This window comes from Mytilus trossulus, chromosome 7 (genome assembly GCF_036588685.1).
Source record: "Mytilus trossulus isolate FHL-02 chromosome 7, PNRI_Mtr1.1.1.hap1, whole genome shotgun sequence".
NCBI classification, from domain to species: Eukaryota; Metazoa; Mollusca; class Bivalvia; order Mytilida; family Mytilidae; genus Mytilus; species Mytilus trossulus.
Window position 1 is genome coordinate 47,604,511 of NC_086379.1, and position 16,995 is coordinate 47,621,505.

The window sequence follows — 16,995 nt, forward strand, 5'->3', positions numbered from 1 at the left end:
TATAATAAAATATATTAACTACATAAACATAAATATACAATATATAAAACAACAACAAAGACGAAAAGAACTTATTCAGGAGGGCACATTCTCTTGTTTATAATTCGTATAAACTAACATACATTAATGAGATCTGTCCTATTTGTAAACGACATAATTTCAGTAAATAATATAATATTTGGCCTTCTACTAAAACGATTTATAAATTTACTTCTCTCTTCTCTAAAATGTGAACAATTAATAATGTTATGAAATTCATCTTCGATATCTAGCTTACATATAGATTAAGCAACACTTAGGTCTTTCTCCACTGAATTATCATTCAAACCACTATTAAGATTACAGATTGTATAGTACAGTTTCAATACAAGTAAACCTGGTAATTACGTCATGATTCATTTCGAAAATATATGCATATGTAAAATGCGATGAAGGATACTCTTCATTTGGTTTCTAAACCTACCCCCTCTGTCCATCCCCCCTAAGGAAAAAAATAAAATAAAAATATGTGGGTTTTTTTACATCGATTTTCGATATGTCGTCTATACTTTAATACATGTTATAATGTTTCTCTTATATTTTCCTACAAATTCTTAAATTTTTCTGTCAAATGCACTATTTTTATTTATGTAAACATGCAGAACTTTTTGTTAACTTTACCTTTTTTTCAATTTTTTATTTTTATTCACAGAAAGAACACCTACATTAATAAATCTCCGGCAGTACCAGGAAGAACTTGCCGAGGTAGCTTTAACTGGTAAAAATACTATCATATGCGCTGGTACGAATTCAGGAAAGACTTATATAGCATTCCACATCATAGAAGATCATCTAATAAAACATCCTGAAGGTGAGAAGTAACATCCCAAAAAATATAGAACTCTCCGGAAAATTAAAACGTAATGTACCGATAAAAAAAAATAATGAACCCATTGATGTACAAAAACAATTAAGTCGTAAATAGAAATAACATTTATTGTTTTCAATGAACTATTCTTCATTTTTAAGGGGCTAGCTGGAGCCCGAATCCGGGTGCAGTATTTTCGCGCTTTACTACATACTTATTTGTGGCCTCGTGCTGTTTTTTGCTCTTGGTTGGGTTGTTGTCTTTTGGACACACTATTCGTTTCAATTTTTTTTTTTTTTTTTATCTGTTAAAAATCAGAATACTTAAATGGAGAAGAAATAAACATTATCCCAAAAACTTATCTCGCAAACCTTGCAATACTTACAACCACTCTTCAAACACAGAAACATGTCATTGACTACGTGTCTGTCGCTCAGAACTCAAGCAAAGTTACTTTATTTTTATATTTAAAACAGACTTAAAATGGCAGAACAATTTAAAGAAAAAAATTAAGTACAAAAGGTGATACAAGTTCGAAAGCAGAAAAGCAACTGCATTATAGATTATACTAGTAATATTATTGAAGAACCAGAATTTTGGATAAAAACAGTCAGTTTTAATTTTATTCCTATAAATGTCAATTATACATGTTATAAACGTTATTTTAAAGGTAAGGTTGCGTTCATCAACAGAACCAATATTCTCTTGGGACAACAATATGAAAGAGCATGCGGTGTATTTTTAACTCTGTTCTATCAGGTATTCATATTCTATGTTACATATTTAAGGCTTAATTTCTTCACTTTAGCAGGTATTTTTTTCCAATACTAAACGTGCTAGATTTAGCAAAACACTACTTTTTTTTGGTTTTCGTGTAAAATACCTTAAAACGAAAACCCGAATAAACAGAAATTCTAAAGTAATGCAGATTATGCAAACAAACAAACAATTGACCCTTAAATGAATACATGTACAAATACCAATATTAATGGCAACGAATGCGCAAAATCAAACTTATCAAGTAGTCAGCTATATATACATGACCCATATTGTAATTCTATTAATTTTTTAGTGCATAAGTTATTTAGCTCATTTTAGTTTTGGAGTAGAATAAAAGGGTTTACCCAAGGTATGATACCTTTATTCTAACCTATATATAAAAGTATTGTTTTAGATGTGATTATTCCTGATATTCAATATCTTGATTCATTGCAGTCATGTATTTCTAATATGCGTCAATGCAAACATATTGGCCTATACCGCCATTGTTTACGACGATTATTTTTTTCAGCAAGCGCTCTTTTCATTGGTTTTTCTAATATATATTCAAGCATCTGTAAATTAGTTGTATTGAACTATTTTGCTACCCGTGATGCTCATACGCACTGTACCTGTAATAATTGACATCATTGCTTATGTATTACACCATAAGGATAACGTTATTTTATGTACATATTGATGTTAAAATTAAACTAATAAGATACATTACAGTTTCTTCATAGACTAGCAAATCTTAATTTAGTAATCCATGTTATCTTGAGCATATTCCTAAAATTGTCAAGAAACAGGTTACAACTTGTCTACATTGTATGTAACACATGTACAAATCGGTAAATTGATTACTAATATGATATATATACAATGTTGATCTTCAAAATAAGTAAAGTGTTCTGAATTTTCAGTGACGTCTCAACATATATTTTCAGATTGGTCTTTTATCTATGCATTGCTTCATTATACACACACATGAAAAGAAACATATTTGATTGTGTAAATAATTGTGAATGAAAAAATTGAAATTCATTGAAATTCCGTTAACTTTATTTTTTTAATAATGAACAACTAGGCATTTTTTTTTTAATTATGAAAATAAAAATAATTTGTATGCATCGATATCATTGTATATATCCTACAACACAATAATCTAAACTAGCAAAATTATATGATTATATATTTAAAAAAAAAATGATATTTTATGGGTGTTTTTTTTCTTTTTTAGAGAAAGATCAATATATGGAAAGCAGAAGAAGATGACAACGATTACTTCATCCATAAGGTCAAAAATTCAAGTTTAATGTTTTTGACTCCTCAATCATTGAGCAATCATCTCACAGAGAAAGCAAAAACACCCATTTCAATATCGGAGTTCACATTGATCATACTTGATGAATGTCATCACACTTTTGATAACAGTAATTATAACGAATTGATGGCATATTATAGAAAGGCTAAATACGGGGAAAAGCTGTCATCTTTGCCTCAGGTAATCTAGAATTAGAATACAACATTGAACTTAAACGGATAAAAAAAAGTTATACCATCAATCACTGTTTTAGAATTTTACCTTCATGGATAACCTAATATCCTTTTATGATTGGTTTTATTAATGAAAATTGTTCAGAAATATCAAACAACTTAACGTGGTATGGGTGTTTTCCTCCATCTTGGATTGTAATTTTCTATCAAGTTAGCAAAATGTGATGCAGGAATGAAGATTTTAAATGTGAATGTTCATTTAAAAGAACCAGTTTATAAGAATATAACTTATATTTTTTTGTATATCTTTGGAAATGGTGATTATTTTTGGTTGTTTAAAATTGGCATTTTAAGGGGAAGGGAAGTAACTCCAAAACGGTGCTTTTTCTGAAGGATTCTACATGGAATTTTCCTATTTAGTATTTTAGACGGAAAAAACGTACAGTGACTCTATCTTTTCTTTTGATATTCTCAAAGCATTGTCTGAAAGCTATCTTTTCCTTTAAAGAGGGACGAAAGATTCCAAAAGGACAGTCAAACTCATAAATCTAAAACAAACTGACAACGCCAAGGCCAAAAACGAAAAAGACAAAAGAACAAACATTAGTACACATGACACAACATAGAAAACTAAAAAATAAACAACACGAACCCCACCAAAAACTAGAGGTGATCTCAGGTGCCCGGAAGGGTAAGCAGATTCTGCTCCTCATGTGGCATTCGTCGTGTTGCTTATGTGATAACAAATCCGGTAAATAGTCTAAATCGGTAGGTCATATTTTTGAAAGGGAAGGGGATTGTAGTTACGACGAAAGGAACATATCCGATATCATTTGTGAAACTGTTATTCCATAACAATCAACCCACTGGTGATGGCGTCCGTACAATTTACGAAGGGATGATTGCAACTTAATTATTTGGAACTCTTGGCTTAACTATCTAATAATTGTATCCCTTTGTTTAGTTTCTAATTACAAAACGGTGTTTGATCTCTGTCACGTCCTGTAGCTTGATAAAATGCGCGGTGACCTATCATTTTTATTATATTTTTCAACATATACAGCCCGTAATAGAGAAGTCATCAAATTCGCGTTTCTTTACCGTCAGAATAAGTTACGTTATCGACAAACTTATTTCAGAAGTGACATAATTTAATTTTCTTCATCGACATAATATTTCATGTCCAACGAGTAAGTTTTCATTGTTTAAGTCGAAGTTTTTTTTAACACAGTAAAGCATTTTTATAATCAACCTCTGTCATTAGCATTTTCATTTTAACGGCAAAGGATTAAATAAGGGATTTCCGAAATTTCTATCATTTGTTACGAGGAAATCATTATTCAATCGAACATAATATGTCTTTGTTCATGACACATCATTATGAAATACAAAGAAGTTGAAATGATCAAATACTTTCGAACTGATGGAAACAAAAATACATAATCTATAATGTGTGTTCTGTCATAAACAATGGCTTCGTCGTGCGAATCGACGAGATCATGTTTCATGTAACTGATCTTACATGTACCTGATCTTAGCTGTAAAACAGTTGGTGCGACCTCGATAAAATCTTTATCAATTTAATATAAGCGATAAATATTCATGACTACAATGATAATGAACTTATTGGAGTCACATCCACTGTTTCTACTGTATAAAACATCAACTCGTCGGTGTGTGCAATGAAGACACTTTTAAAGATTGAGATTGTTGGTTTATTCTTTACACCTTCGAGGTATTAAAATTACTTCAGTGTTTATTTAAAGTTAAATTTATTTTCAAATCTCTTCTGTTTCAAATTGTCGAAACTTCCGTTTAAGATTTCTGTGGTAAACTATCTATTCTATAGTTAGGACCATTTTTTAATAAATACCCTTTTGTACAAGAATACTTTCTTTATAGAAGTATAGATCTGCTGGTTATAGATTTTATTTTTTATAACTTTCATTATCGTGACGACGCGCTATGAAATTCAGATTAATTTATAACTGCCGTTGTATATAAATTTTTGGTCATTAACACAAATCGTTTAAATAGTTCGACAAATGAGTCAATGGTACAGTAGTCTGTTTACTGTAAGTTACTACGCTTGGCCCGATTCATCTATCATTTATGGAAACTAATTCACCACTTTCTGAGACATTCATTTGTATTTCACCATCAGACATGGAGTCACATTTGTAACTTAAGGAAAACTCTCAAATTGAAGAAATTTTACATGATAAACTGAAACTTTCTTATAATCAATTGGACGACTGCTTTTCTTAGATATGTAATTTTTCATGGTTAAACTTTTTCATTGTTAACGCGGGACATTTTGATATTTTTTATTTTAAAAAATGGTGTTTTGTTTTAAAGAAATCAACATTCAAAATTTAGAACTACATGAACATGTACAGGAAGCTGAATCATTGCACATCTATGTACTACTTAAAATTGTGCGTCGATCTGTTGCGTCCTTAAAATGTTCTCACCGTCCTAAGATTTAATGTACGGAAATGTTTCGGTAAATTGAATTCAAATCGGAATTGTATGTTTATGACACACAAAAAGAGAAACCAGAATCTCTTCATGACCACACGTATATACACGTTGGGGCAATTTAGAGCTTTTCAGAAGGAGTGAGATTCCACCCTTGTTACAAGCCTTGTAAAGACCTCTAATGTTTTTAATTCCCTCCGTTTTTCTCATGGATCTCTGTAAATTACCCCATATCTTTTCATTTTCCTATTTACCGAAGGTTCCATGTGAACATTTCCATTGGATCATATCTGTTAAACTTAATGTACAAAACAGGCTCAAGAAAAGGCGAAATTTCTTTTTCAAACCCGAACTAGAAATCCATTTTTTCTAATAGAGCACCTTACATTATCGTCAATGATTTCAGGCATGTGAAAAATTATATAATCATACACAAGAAAGAAACCCTGAACAGGCTTTCAGCAATAGTGTTCACCTTTTTAATATTAAGTCAATATTAACATGTACATATTTTTGATAAAGTACAGCTATACCAAAGAAACTGCCCGGTATCCGACGTAAATATATATTTGACAAAAAAATTATAGACCGAACATACAGACGTACAGACAAGGGTAAATCTTAATGCCCCCTCGCCTAAAGGCGGGGGCAACAAATCTGACCAGCGAAGCGGTTATTAAAATATTCTGAGATATTTAACTATATACCCCCTTTCCCCTCCTGAAAATCAAATGTTTCGTGCTTTAGCAGGTGTGTTGTAGCACTAAGTTGTTCAATTAACGCAGTTAAGCAGAAATGTATGTGTATTTCGACACAAATTGGTGAATTAACACCAGAGATTCCTTCGTTTGATCGAAGAGTTTTCTAGCTTCAAGCTGAATAATTCACACCGTTCTACATGAACAAACAAAATATTTGAAAACCAAAGTTCTGCGGGCTTTTTCACGTCCTAAATTTCGAGACCTTGCAATCCGGGACATTACAATTCCACTTTTCAAACAAAAAGATAATCCCAGCTTTATTTCTTGATAAAGGCCTCTGGTAATAATGATACGAAGTCGGAATTAACTCAGGTTTAAAAAAAAACATACGTATGGATTTCAAAAGTAAGAATTTTTGACAATATATTTGGCTTTTTTTTCCTTTTCTGACTTGGAAGAAATGAAACACCTTTTTAATTTTTTACCAGTATAATTCTTTTAGTTTTGGATAAAATTGTAAAGGAAATAATACTATCAAGACGTCCTTCCATAAATCTTTTTTTTTTCTGTTTTGACTTTGAAGGAATGACTTCTTTTTGCCCAATCCAAATGGTGCATGGACATAATTTGTTTCATATTATTAGAAATAATTATTTTCAATACTATCGGTATTAAACTTGATTATCGACACAAGAAAGTTTGTCAGCATTGTCAGTCTTTTTAACGTTAAAGTACCAAAAGTTCTGGTCACTTATCAATTAAGTTTGTCGATAACGTAGCTAATTTTAACGGTAAAAAAACATCAATTCGATCCCTGTTACGGGTTGTATCAATAGATACTACGTTTTAGCAAAGTATGAACAAATTCTATCATTTTTTTTTTATTTAAGACTCCCAAACCACCTTAAGTTTTGGGCAAATGAAAATGAACGTTATCTCAGGGTATTGCATCTGTTTAATTCCTCAATTTGAATAGGAATAATTCCTCAACTCTCAATTAAAATTTGATCCATTAAACTTATATTGTAGTTTTGTTTTTGTGTTTTAAATAATGTTTTGAGTTTCGTTCTTAGTGTAAATGACAAATTTTGTCTTTAAATAATGAGTTTGAAATTTTTACATGTAAGCATATAATGACTCGTAAAAATATTCTTCTTTAAGACTAGGTCTACCTATAATTAATGTATAGTTGAATATTAAAGATTTTGGGATTGACAGCATCACCAGGCACAAAGAAAGCAAAAGATTTAAACTCTGCAAAACATCATTTACGTACTGTGATGACAAATTTAGCCGCCTCGAAACTGTCTATTGTAAAACATAATGAAGAAGAACTCTTACAGTACACCACTATTCCTGAAAAAGGTAAATCAATTCATAGCTTTTCAATTAAAGCGCGTATGAATGTTATGAACACAAACATAAAAAAGTGTTGTATCTTGCGATTAACTCTTTAATTATTACAGCTAGAACACACTGCATGTTGGTAAGCGATGTTGAAAGCCCATTTAGTGTGACCTGTGTTTCGATAGGATAAGTCGGGATTCCTTAAAATGTACTATAAAAAAAAAAAAAAAAAAAAATAGGTAATACGTTCATCAACATCAGAATTATGATTTTTTTTATATAAATCAAATGAAAATATTTAAGTGTCAAATGCTCTGAAGTAATTGTCATTAGGTTTGACATATATGGTTTTGGTGATATCCTTGTCAAATTTGATAGCGTCTCATTTAGATTTTCATTTGTATTTGTATGAATTTTAAGCCTATTGTGTTGTATGTCTGTACGATATATTTGCACAATGTATCCTGCTGGTTCCAAATTACTGCCACATTGACCTATTATGTCTGTTTGGATTACTCAACCTAATTTGTAAATAAAAACGGAACTCCTAACTACTATCATACAGTCGAGTGTAATATTTAGCTAGCTATTACACCAGGTTTGATCTACCATTTTCTTAGGGAATGCCTGGACCAAGTCATTAATAATGCAGTTTTCCCACTTATTCTGTTTAATGATTTGATTTTGATTTTATAAGTTCATACAACCAGGTTCAACCCACCATTTGTTTTTTTAAATACCCTGTAAAATATCAGGAAAACGGCTATTTTTATCTTATTTTTTGTGTGTGTGTGTTGCATTGTCGTTTGGTTTTTGCTGCACTTTAGTATTTCTGTTGTTTCCTTGTTTTCCTCTTGTATTTGATATAATTCCCTTAGTTTTAGTTTGTAACACGGATTTGTTTATAATCAATCAATTTATGACTTTCGAACATCGGAAACCTACTGTTGCCTTTATTTATGTATTTATACTTTGGAATTTTCCTTGGAGGTTAGTAGTTTTATTTCTGTTATACCTAAAAAATATTTTTTTGTTTCACTAGTGAAAATACTTTGGATAACCTCCTAATTTCAGTCATAATAGAAATATCAGTAGAGTATGTACTTAACACTTAGAATATGTAATTTATAAAAACAAAATATTGAATATTTGACCGATTTAAGCATTTCTAACAACAAATATAAGAAGATGTGATTTGAGAATCAACTTTTTTAATGTGTTGAAATATCATATTGTTATATATTGCATGTTACAGGTCAAATTTTAGTACTGTTTTAGTATTATCCTCGGCTTTCATGTTAAAGCATTAAACAAAATAGGTATCGGCTATAGCTGATGTAACATTGGGTAACAGTATATAAGGTAAATGCAGGTGAATACAGTTGAGTTGTAAATGTAGGAAAATCTGTATTTTTTAACAGCGAGTTAAGCATAATAATTTGTATTTAAAAATTTAGGGATGTGGTAGGATGTGCCAATGTGATAAATATTCACCAAAGTTCAAATAAAGCGGATATAAGCAATTATAAGAAACTATTTGGTCTTCAACAATGAGATAAATTAATTCTGCATTGCCGGATATAAAAGGCCCTGACATGAAAAATCTTATCAATTCATGTAAAAACTAAAGACCCGATGTAATAAAAAATGTTTTTGACAAAAGTGAACGTATAGTTACGCATTTTTAAAAGACTGAAAATACTGAAGATGGTCTTCTCCGAGAATCGATATCACATTTTCTCAATTTATTTCATAGGGATACAAAATGACACATTTGATAAAATCTTGTACTTATTCATATTTTAACGTAACTCTTTTAGTATTTATAAGGTCCAATCCACGCCAAGACGATCCATTGAAAAACATTGTCATACTTGCAATGGACCATGTAGAAAGCATGTTCAATTGTCGAAAAGGTATATCTTTTTGTATGTAATGAGCTATTTTGCAATTTCATACACGAATTCTGTGATCGATATCAATACAAATAAAAATAGTTTGACCGCACAAATTACGATACTATTAGCTGCATTGTGAGTATGTTTATTTGTCACGTCATGGTGTAACATGTATACAATCAATCGTCGTTTACTTATTTCAAAATTTCGTTTTGGCATAACTATGTTATTTACCATGTTCAACATTTGCAAAACTTTTCTAGACACTATTTAATCATAATGAAACTGAAATTTCTATGACGTGCTTCTTTCGCAGTGTAAACAACACTGTGATTCAATTCTCGATATATCTATACTTAGCGCAGACTCCTTGGTGTACATAATAATGGCTGTTACAATATACTTTCCACGTAAATCCACATGTATTGAAAGCTATTTGCAAGCCCTCTGCCGATTGTATTGTTTTAGAAATTGCAATTAAAAAAAAGACAAAATAACTTTTATTCTTATTCGGATGAATAATAGAAAGAAGAAATACACAAAACCTCGGAGAAACAAACAAAATTAAAATAAAATAAAATTCCGCGAAAGTCTATTAATGTTTTTGACGCATTTAAGTCATTTCAAAACATAACATCATACAAATGAAAACGCTAGAGTTTAAATTTTTCTGTTACGTTAATCATTGAAATGTTGTTTACTATTGTATTAAAATTGATTATCAAGGTAGGGTTTGTTTGATTTTCTATTGTATTGCATTATTCGCATATTTACTGATTTCAGCAAGTCAACATGGCGGCTCTTTAGTTACGAAATGTCAACTTTGGATTTGACGGTTGCTTACGAGAAAAACATGTAAATCAAAATGACAATTGTTGGTTTTGAGAATGATACAGATTTTTATTTTAGCCGTTGTTCACGAAATAATGATCCATGCAAGCTACGGATTTATTACAATGTATGAGCTTTATCTAACGGGGAGTAAAAAAAAACAGCCACACACACAGCTTTACCCCCTCGCTTAAGTTTTTTTAATGAGCGTATTTGTCCTATTAGAATCGAAATCTTACGCTCAGGATAAAATTCGAATATAACGCCCAGGCCATGTGTAAATTTCCAATAATCTATGGCTTCCATGAATTATTTCTTAAGTAGACCATCCTATTTACTTTGTATTTGTAACTTAAAACAATTCTCATATCCTTATCCCGTACTTATATATATATTAATGTAACGCTAAATGCAATAACAACTTTGTGTGTTTGCAATCTGCTCTTTTAAATACTGGTATAGTTTGAATATGGAATGTTTTTCCTTTTCCTTTTCAGTCTCAGGCTTTTTTATCGAGCATATGAATGATTGCAAAGACTTGTATGATGCTTTAAATAAACCACCAAAACAAAGGTCCGAAATCCGTTATATCCAATGGATTGCAGAGACTAAAGATAAAGTTGAGCATGTAATACACAAAGACCCGAAAATACCACGTCTACTTCATGCATGTTTCAGACACTTAGAGGTACAGAATAACATTTATTGACATGTTATCATTTTATGTACATATTATGACATAATAATAAACGAAAATTAGTTAACAGTATTGTCAGGTAATAACGGTCCATTACAGTTCGATTATGTTTATGAGATAGATATATTTATATTATACCACTGTATCGAGTGTGTAACGCTAATTATCCACTCGAGACGGTTAAATTTTCAAAATTCAAACGCGAGGCTTGCCGAGTGATTAAGATATTTACAATTTAACTGTCGATAATTGATATTTATCGTATCACACGAGATTTTGTAAATTGTTTGTCTCTAACGATTTTTAACAATATGCAGGCACAATTACTCCTTTTTTCAAATGATCTGCCAAAAAATGTGTTCTTTCTATGTTACGCCACCAGGCATGGTCACATTTGTCATGCCGTCACAATAGGTTATTCAGATTAAATTGATAGAAATTGACGAAGAATTAGAGAAACTGTCCTACACATTTGAACTTAGCGGGTTTCATTAACACAATATGTCAAAATTTATAAAAAAAAAATGGCTATTATCATTTTTTAAATTGTTGTTTGTAGTGATTTATGTTAAAGATTGCATTATCACCACTTTTAAAAAAAAATACCGAAAGGTACTCATCAACAATTAAAATATAAAACTAAATGTTACATTAGATTTAAGAGAACTACCTACCCTATGTAAGCACCAATATTTACCTTCAATTTTGTTACAATGTGCTGGGTTTTGGGTTTGTTGAAGTTATAAGTAGATAATTTTTGTACTTACATGTAACGTGATGGTAACTCCTGGTGACACAGTCTGATCACTGATTTATTCTGAAAACCATGTCTCATTTTGAATGAAAGATATATGCTACAAAACATGTACAGTTATATGAACCGTCATCCTTAATAGCACAAAGGAGTACTTGGAGTTAAAATTCAGATGTTTTATAACGTTCCTGTCGAACTTTATTTACTTGTAATCAAGCTTTTTTATTTGGCTAAAATATTTTCAATTTTTGAATGGAATTAGAGTATTTGATTTTTAGAAACATTTGGTACCTTCGCTTTCTTTTCCAGCTTTACGCTGAATGTTTGGAAGTGAATTCTTTGCTGGAGGTTGATCAAGTTTGTAATGTTATTACACAAGGATACGCAGATGAATCCGCTGCAAGTCAAAATGCAAAAACCGACGAAGAGACAGAAATTGTCAATAAATTAAAAGGTAAAAAAGGCGTGAATTATAAAAAATAGTCACTTCTCTAGTTAGTAGAACGACTGCTATTCAAACATTAGATTCAAAAACAAATTCTAGATAAAATTTGAATTGAAAGATAAGTGAAAATAAAAATAAGGAGATGTGGTATGATTGTTCCACTAAAGTTAAAATCAAGTTGCTGTACGCAACTAAATTTTCAACAATGAGGAAAAACCCATACCGTATACTTGACAATAAAAGGACCCCAACATGAAAAGTATTTAAAAATTCAATTGAAAAAACTAACGGTTTAATCTATAACAAAACAATTACTTATTTTAACCAATTATTACAGACATCAACCACCAACAATAACCAAACTACAGTTTTCTGACTTTCACAATTTCTGATGAATATCTTTTTTATTGCTTGTACTCTATCAACTAAAGCATTACAAAAACGAATATAATAGAACAAATATATTTGGATTTTATTTCGTTATTTATATTAAAACTTCAGCTTTTAAATATATGGTTTAAACAGAATTGACAGTTAATTAAGTTGCTTTAGCTATATAATATTTTATAAGTAACATGGGCATTCATTGATTACACAGAATAGATAAAAAAAAATGCATTTGGACTTAACAGAATTAAATATCAGAAGTAAAAATAAATTTGAAAAAAAAACCTAAGAAATATCTAATTAAGGATATTAATTATGACCGCTATTGAAACAACGATCCTCTGGAAAAAAACCGATAAGATAACAAACGTTTACCATGGTTAATGAAATCTTTGTTTATATGAAACTACAGAGGTGTTTGTTGATATCCGGGAGATTGGACGACAAATTGAAAAAAATCCTGATGTTAAAGCACTAATTGAATTACTAGATGGGGAATATCACAAATGCAAAGAAGACTCCAGATTCCTAATATTTGTTAAAACTAGAGCAACAGCAAGGGCCCTCGTAGATGTTTTACCTGATTATCTCAGAAGTACTTACCTGACTGGATCACACAAATGTATAGCCGAGGACGGTAATATATAATTTATGTTTCTATAATCATAAATAAATGAATAAATTGATTAGCTCTATTAAAGCACTTTACATGTATGGTCCTGCTATTCCATCATTTGGTTTTGCTTTCCGAATATAGAGGGTATTTCGCTTGTGTACAGTGATTTCAATGCAGAAATCTTTTTATTAGAATATTCATTTTGATGATTTCTGGTGTAGAGAGAGTTGCCTTTTTGTGTTCGTTTAAATATTCTAAAAATTGTACAAGGGTTTACTGCAGTCAAAACTTAAATAGAAAAAATACAAATACTGTATAATAAAATACAAAAGAAAATCACCCACTCAGTCGTTCGGCGAAGAAAGCTATCAGATTGGACAAATGCAATTTTTAAAATGTATTCTGCTTTCATACCTTAGTATGTAAGAGAGCTTTGATTTAGCCTATACGCAGCGCTTAAGTCCCGTGCCATCAATACATTGTAAATAAACTCATCATAGATACCAGGACTAAATTTTGTATATACGCCAGGTGGCGTGTTTCGTCTACAAAAAGACTCATCAGTGAGCTCGAATCCATAAAAGTTTAAAAGGCCAAATAAAGTACGAAGTTGAAGGATAAATGAGGACCAACATTCCTAAAAGTTTGGCCAAATACAGCTAAGGTAATCTATGCCTGAGGTAGAAAAGCATTAGTATTTCAAAAATTCAATATTTTGTAAACAGGTAATTGATGAATATAACCATATCAATGATAATTCATGTCAGCTCATAAAGGCTGACTACTGGGCTGGTGATACCCTCGAATAAATAAATCTCCACAAGCAGTGGCATGGACCCAGTGGTAGTAAATAAACTTATCATAGATACCAGGACTAAATTTTGCATATACGCCAGACGCGCGTTTCGTCTACAAAAAGACTCATCAGTGACGCTCGAATCCAAGAAAGTTAAAAAAAAAAAAAAAAAGGCAAAATATTACATTTATTATGTAAAGTACACACAATTAGACAGATTATTTATATCTGTGCAAGCTTTTCTCAAATTTTTGAAAAGACGTCTGGAGATATTAGAATATTTATATCTTTCTAAAGACAAGCACGAGTCATTTGTCGACAGATGGGGGTAGTTTATGGAAGTTATTAATTAAATTTATTTTCGATATGATCATGTATATTTAATGTATTCCAAAGTATCTTTTACTTTTATCATATACCGATTATTCACATCATTTACTTGTATTTGTTTTTTACTATGTCTTATTCGAAAAAATATCAATAGTATGACTATGCCACAGGTCAATCACTTATGCATTGTAAAAATGTATGTATGAATGTATGCACTGTAGTTTGAACACCAAAAAGATCAATTAAAAAAAAAAAAGAAAGTTAAAAAGGCCAAATAAAGTACGAAGTATAAAGAGCATTGAGGACCAAAAGTGAACATTGTTGCTGATCTGTATAAATATTATTAATCTAGAACCAGCTGCGACAACTATAAATTATAAACTATAAAACATGAAAGACAACTTATTTTCAAATTGATGTTTTTCTTCTGGTAAACAAAATGAAATTATGAGCTTTTAAAATAAAGCTTTCAAATTTTAAAAATCCGTAATTCAGTTAAGTAGGCGAAAATGGTAGCTAAGCATTTTCCTAAATTCCAAAGCTATATTGTGAACTTAGATATGTACATGTATGAGGGCACGTTTCGAAGTTGAGATATTGATTACATTTCTGATTATGATGTCAGATTCATTTCCCCATGATTTAGGAAATCCCGGAAATCCTTTCATGATTCGGTTCCACAAGGAAGCAAATCTATTTTTCAAAGATTAAGTTCGATGAAAATTTTGTTATTTGCATACAATTTATTAGATAGTTTTTAAACATTTATTATTTAGTTCTTTGCTCTCCAAATCAGCAACACTGTTAAGCGTAATCGTTCCCTGATAAAAATTGAATTATGCCAAATATGTCTCTTCATGGAGATCTTTTGATTATAGTGACATAGACCCGTGAGATGAATATTTGTTTAGTGTGATATATAAGGACACATCGCGACTATCCTTGAAACGACTGATATACTGTAATTTCGAATTGCGTGATGGCAAGTAGTGTCTAAAACACTCAACACTACATCCATGCCAAATTTGACCTAGTATGTGATATTTGTTGATCAAAAAATTACGAGAGGGCCTTCTTAGAATAAGGAGTTACATTCAAATGCCAAAAAGGTCTATATACACTTCTATTCCCAATGCTTAGTTGAAAGATCGACTTAACTATCTTATAAAATAGAGCTTCTTCTATAAAAATGGGAATCGTAGATACAAATTTCTTGTTTTGGGTTACAATAATTCATATTTTGTGAAGAATTACACTGAATCTTCCCAAAAGTATACTGAAGATGATATCATCAAAATGCTGGACTATTTGATCGACAATATATTTGTTGAGTTTGATTTATATTTCAACACACAGTCGGTATTCCAATGGGTACTTACTGTGCACCCGTGCTGGTCGATTTGTTTTTGTACTCTCATGAAGCAGAATTCATTCAGAACCTTCTAAAATACAAAAAGAAAAAGCATATTGCGAAATTCTTAAATTTAACTTTCCAATAAATTGATGATATTCTATCATTGGATACCACATATTTCAGCCAATACTTACATCTCATATATCCCAGCGAACTTGAAATTAAGGATACTACTAATACTAGAAGGACTGCTTCATACCTTGATATTTTCCTCAATATTGACGCAGATGGACGACTTCACACGAAAATGTATGATAAACGGGACGATTTCAACTTCCCAATGATCAATTTCCCATTTCTCAGCAGTAGCATATACTCTGTCCCTTCGTACGGTGTTTGCATATCTCAATTGATACTTTATTCTCGTGCTTGTTCACACTATACGGACTTATTATACAGGAGTGTGCTTCAACAAAGTTATGAGGAGGACAAATTAAAATTGTCACTTCGTAAATTTTATGGACACCTTCACGAATAAGTTGATCCATACAATGTTTCTTTAATCAAACTAGCTAAGGACATTTTTACCACATGGTAGATTGTGGTTTGTCATTACGTCGTCTAATCTTAAAATTAACGAACGTGACTTATTCCCGATTGTGACTGTTTTGCTGAGTGTGAATTCGCATTACTATAAGACGATTTACGGTACTTGCTTATCCCAAATTCATGTGTTTAGTTTGATGTTATATTTGTGGTTTTCGTCGAATTTTGTCAAATTTGTTGACGTCTTTTATATTATAGTTATGAGTTATGGAAAAGAAAAATTAATTACCGCTTTCATTTATTAGATTTAATTTTTTCAACGTAATCTGTATGATAATTTACATTTGAAGCTGGATCCAAAACAAACATGACATATATATATATATACCTTAGTTAATTGCTATTTTAAATAAGTATTGCAATGTGCATTGTGTTTAAATGTTATATCAGTATTTAGTTATATTATAATCTTAAATCAATCCTAATTCTACCTTACTTTTGAGATATAGTTTTTCAAATGTGACGTCATGTCTGTTTCAGAAATTCAAATGTGACGTAATTTTTGTTCCTTTTCACCACTTCGTATGTCACGTCATTTTTATAAATTGTTTGGGTTGAGGCCTAGACTAAGTCGGGTGTGTCTATTTTTCTGTGTTAGTCTTTACATTATGTATTCGGGTTTTGTTTTCTGTAACTAGTTAATTCTTCA

The 16,995-nt window shown here is 30.8% G+C and overlaps 1 protein-coding gene across 1 annotated transcript in view; it reads left to right on the forward strand.

Annotated features, from left to right (window-relative positions):
• LOC134726462 (antiviral innate immune response receptor RIG-I-like) overlaps nucleotides 1-16,995 on the forward strand; it is a 37,662-nt gene that overhangs the window by 13,326 nt on the left and 7,341 nt on the right. The window contains exons 5-12 of the mRNA XM_063590868.1: nucleotides 692-850; nucleotides 1,518-1,606; nucleotides 2,847-3,110; nucleotides 7,488-7,650; nucleotides 9,453-9,548; nucleotides 10,859-11,049; nucleotides 12,122-12,266; nucleotides 13,057-13,281. Of these exons, the coding sequence (XP_063446938.1) occupies nucleotides 692-850; nucleotides 1,518-1,606; nucleotides 2,847-3,110; nucleotides 7,488-7,650; nucleotides 9,453-9,548; nucleotides 10,859-11,049; nucleotides 12,122-12,266; nucleotides 13,057-13,281 (1,332 nt within the window). The remainder of the gene's footprint in view (nucleotides 1-691; nucleotides 851-1,517; nucleotides 1,607-2,846; nucleotides 3,111-7,487; nucleotides 7,651-9,452; nucleotides 9,549-10,858; nucleotides 11,050-12,121; nucleotides 12,267-13,056; nucleotides 13,282-16,995) is intronic.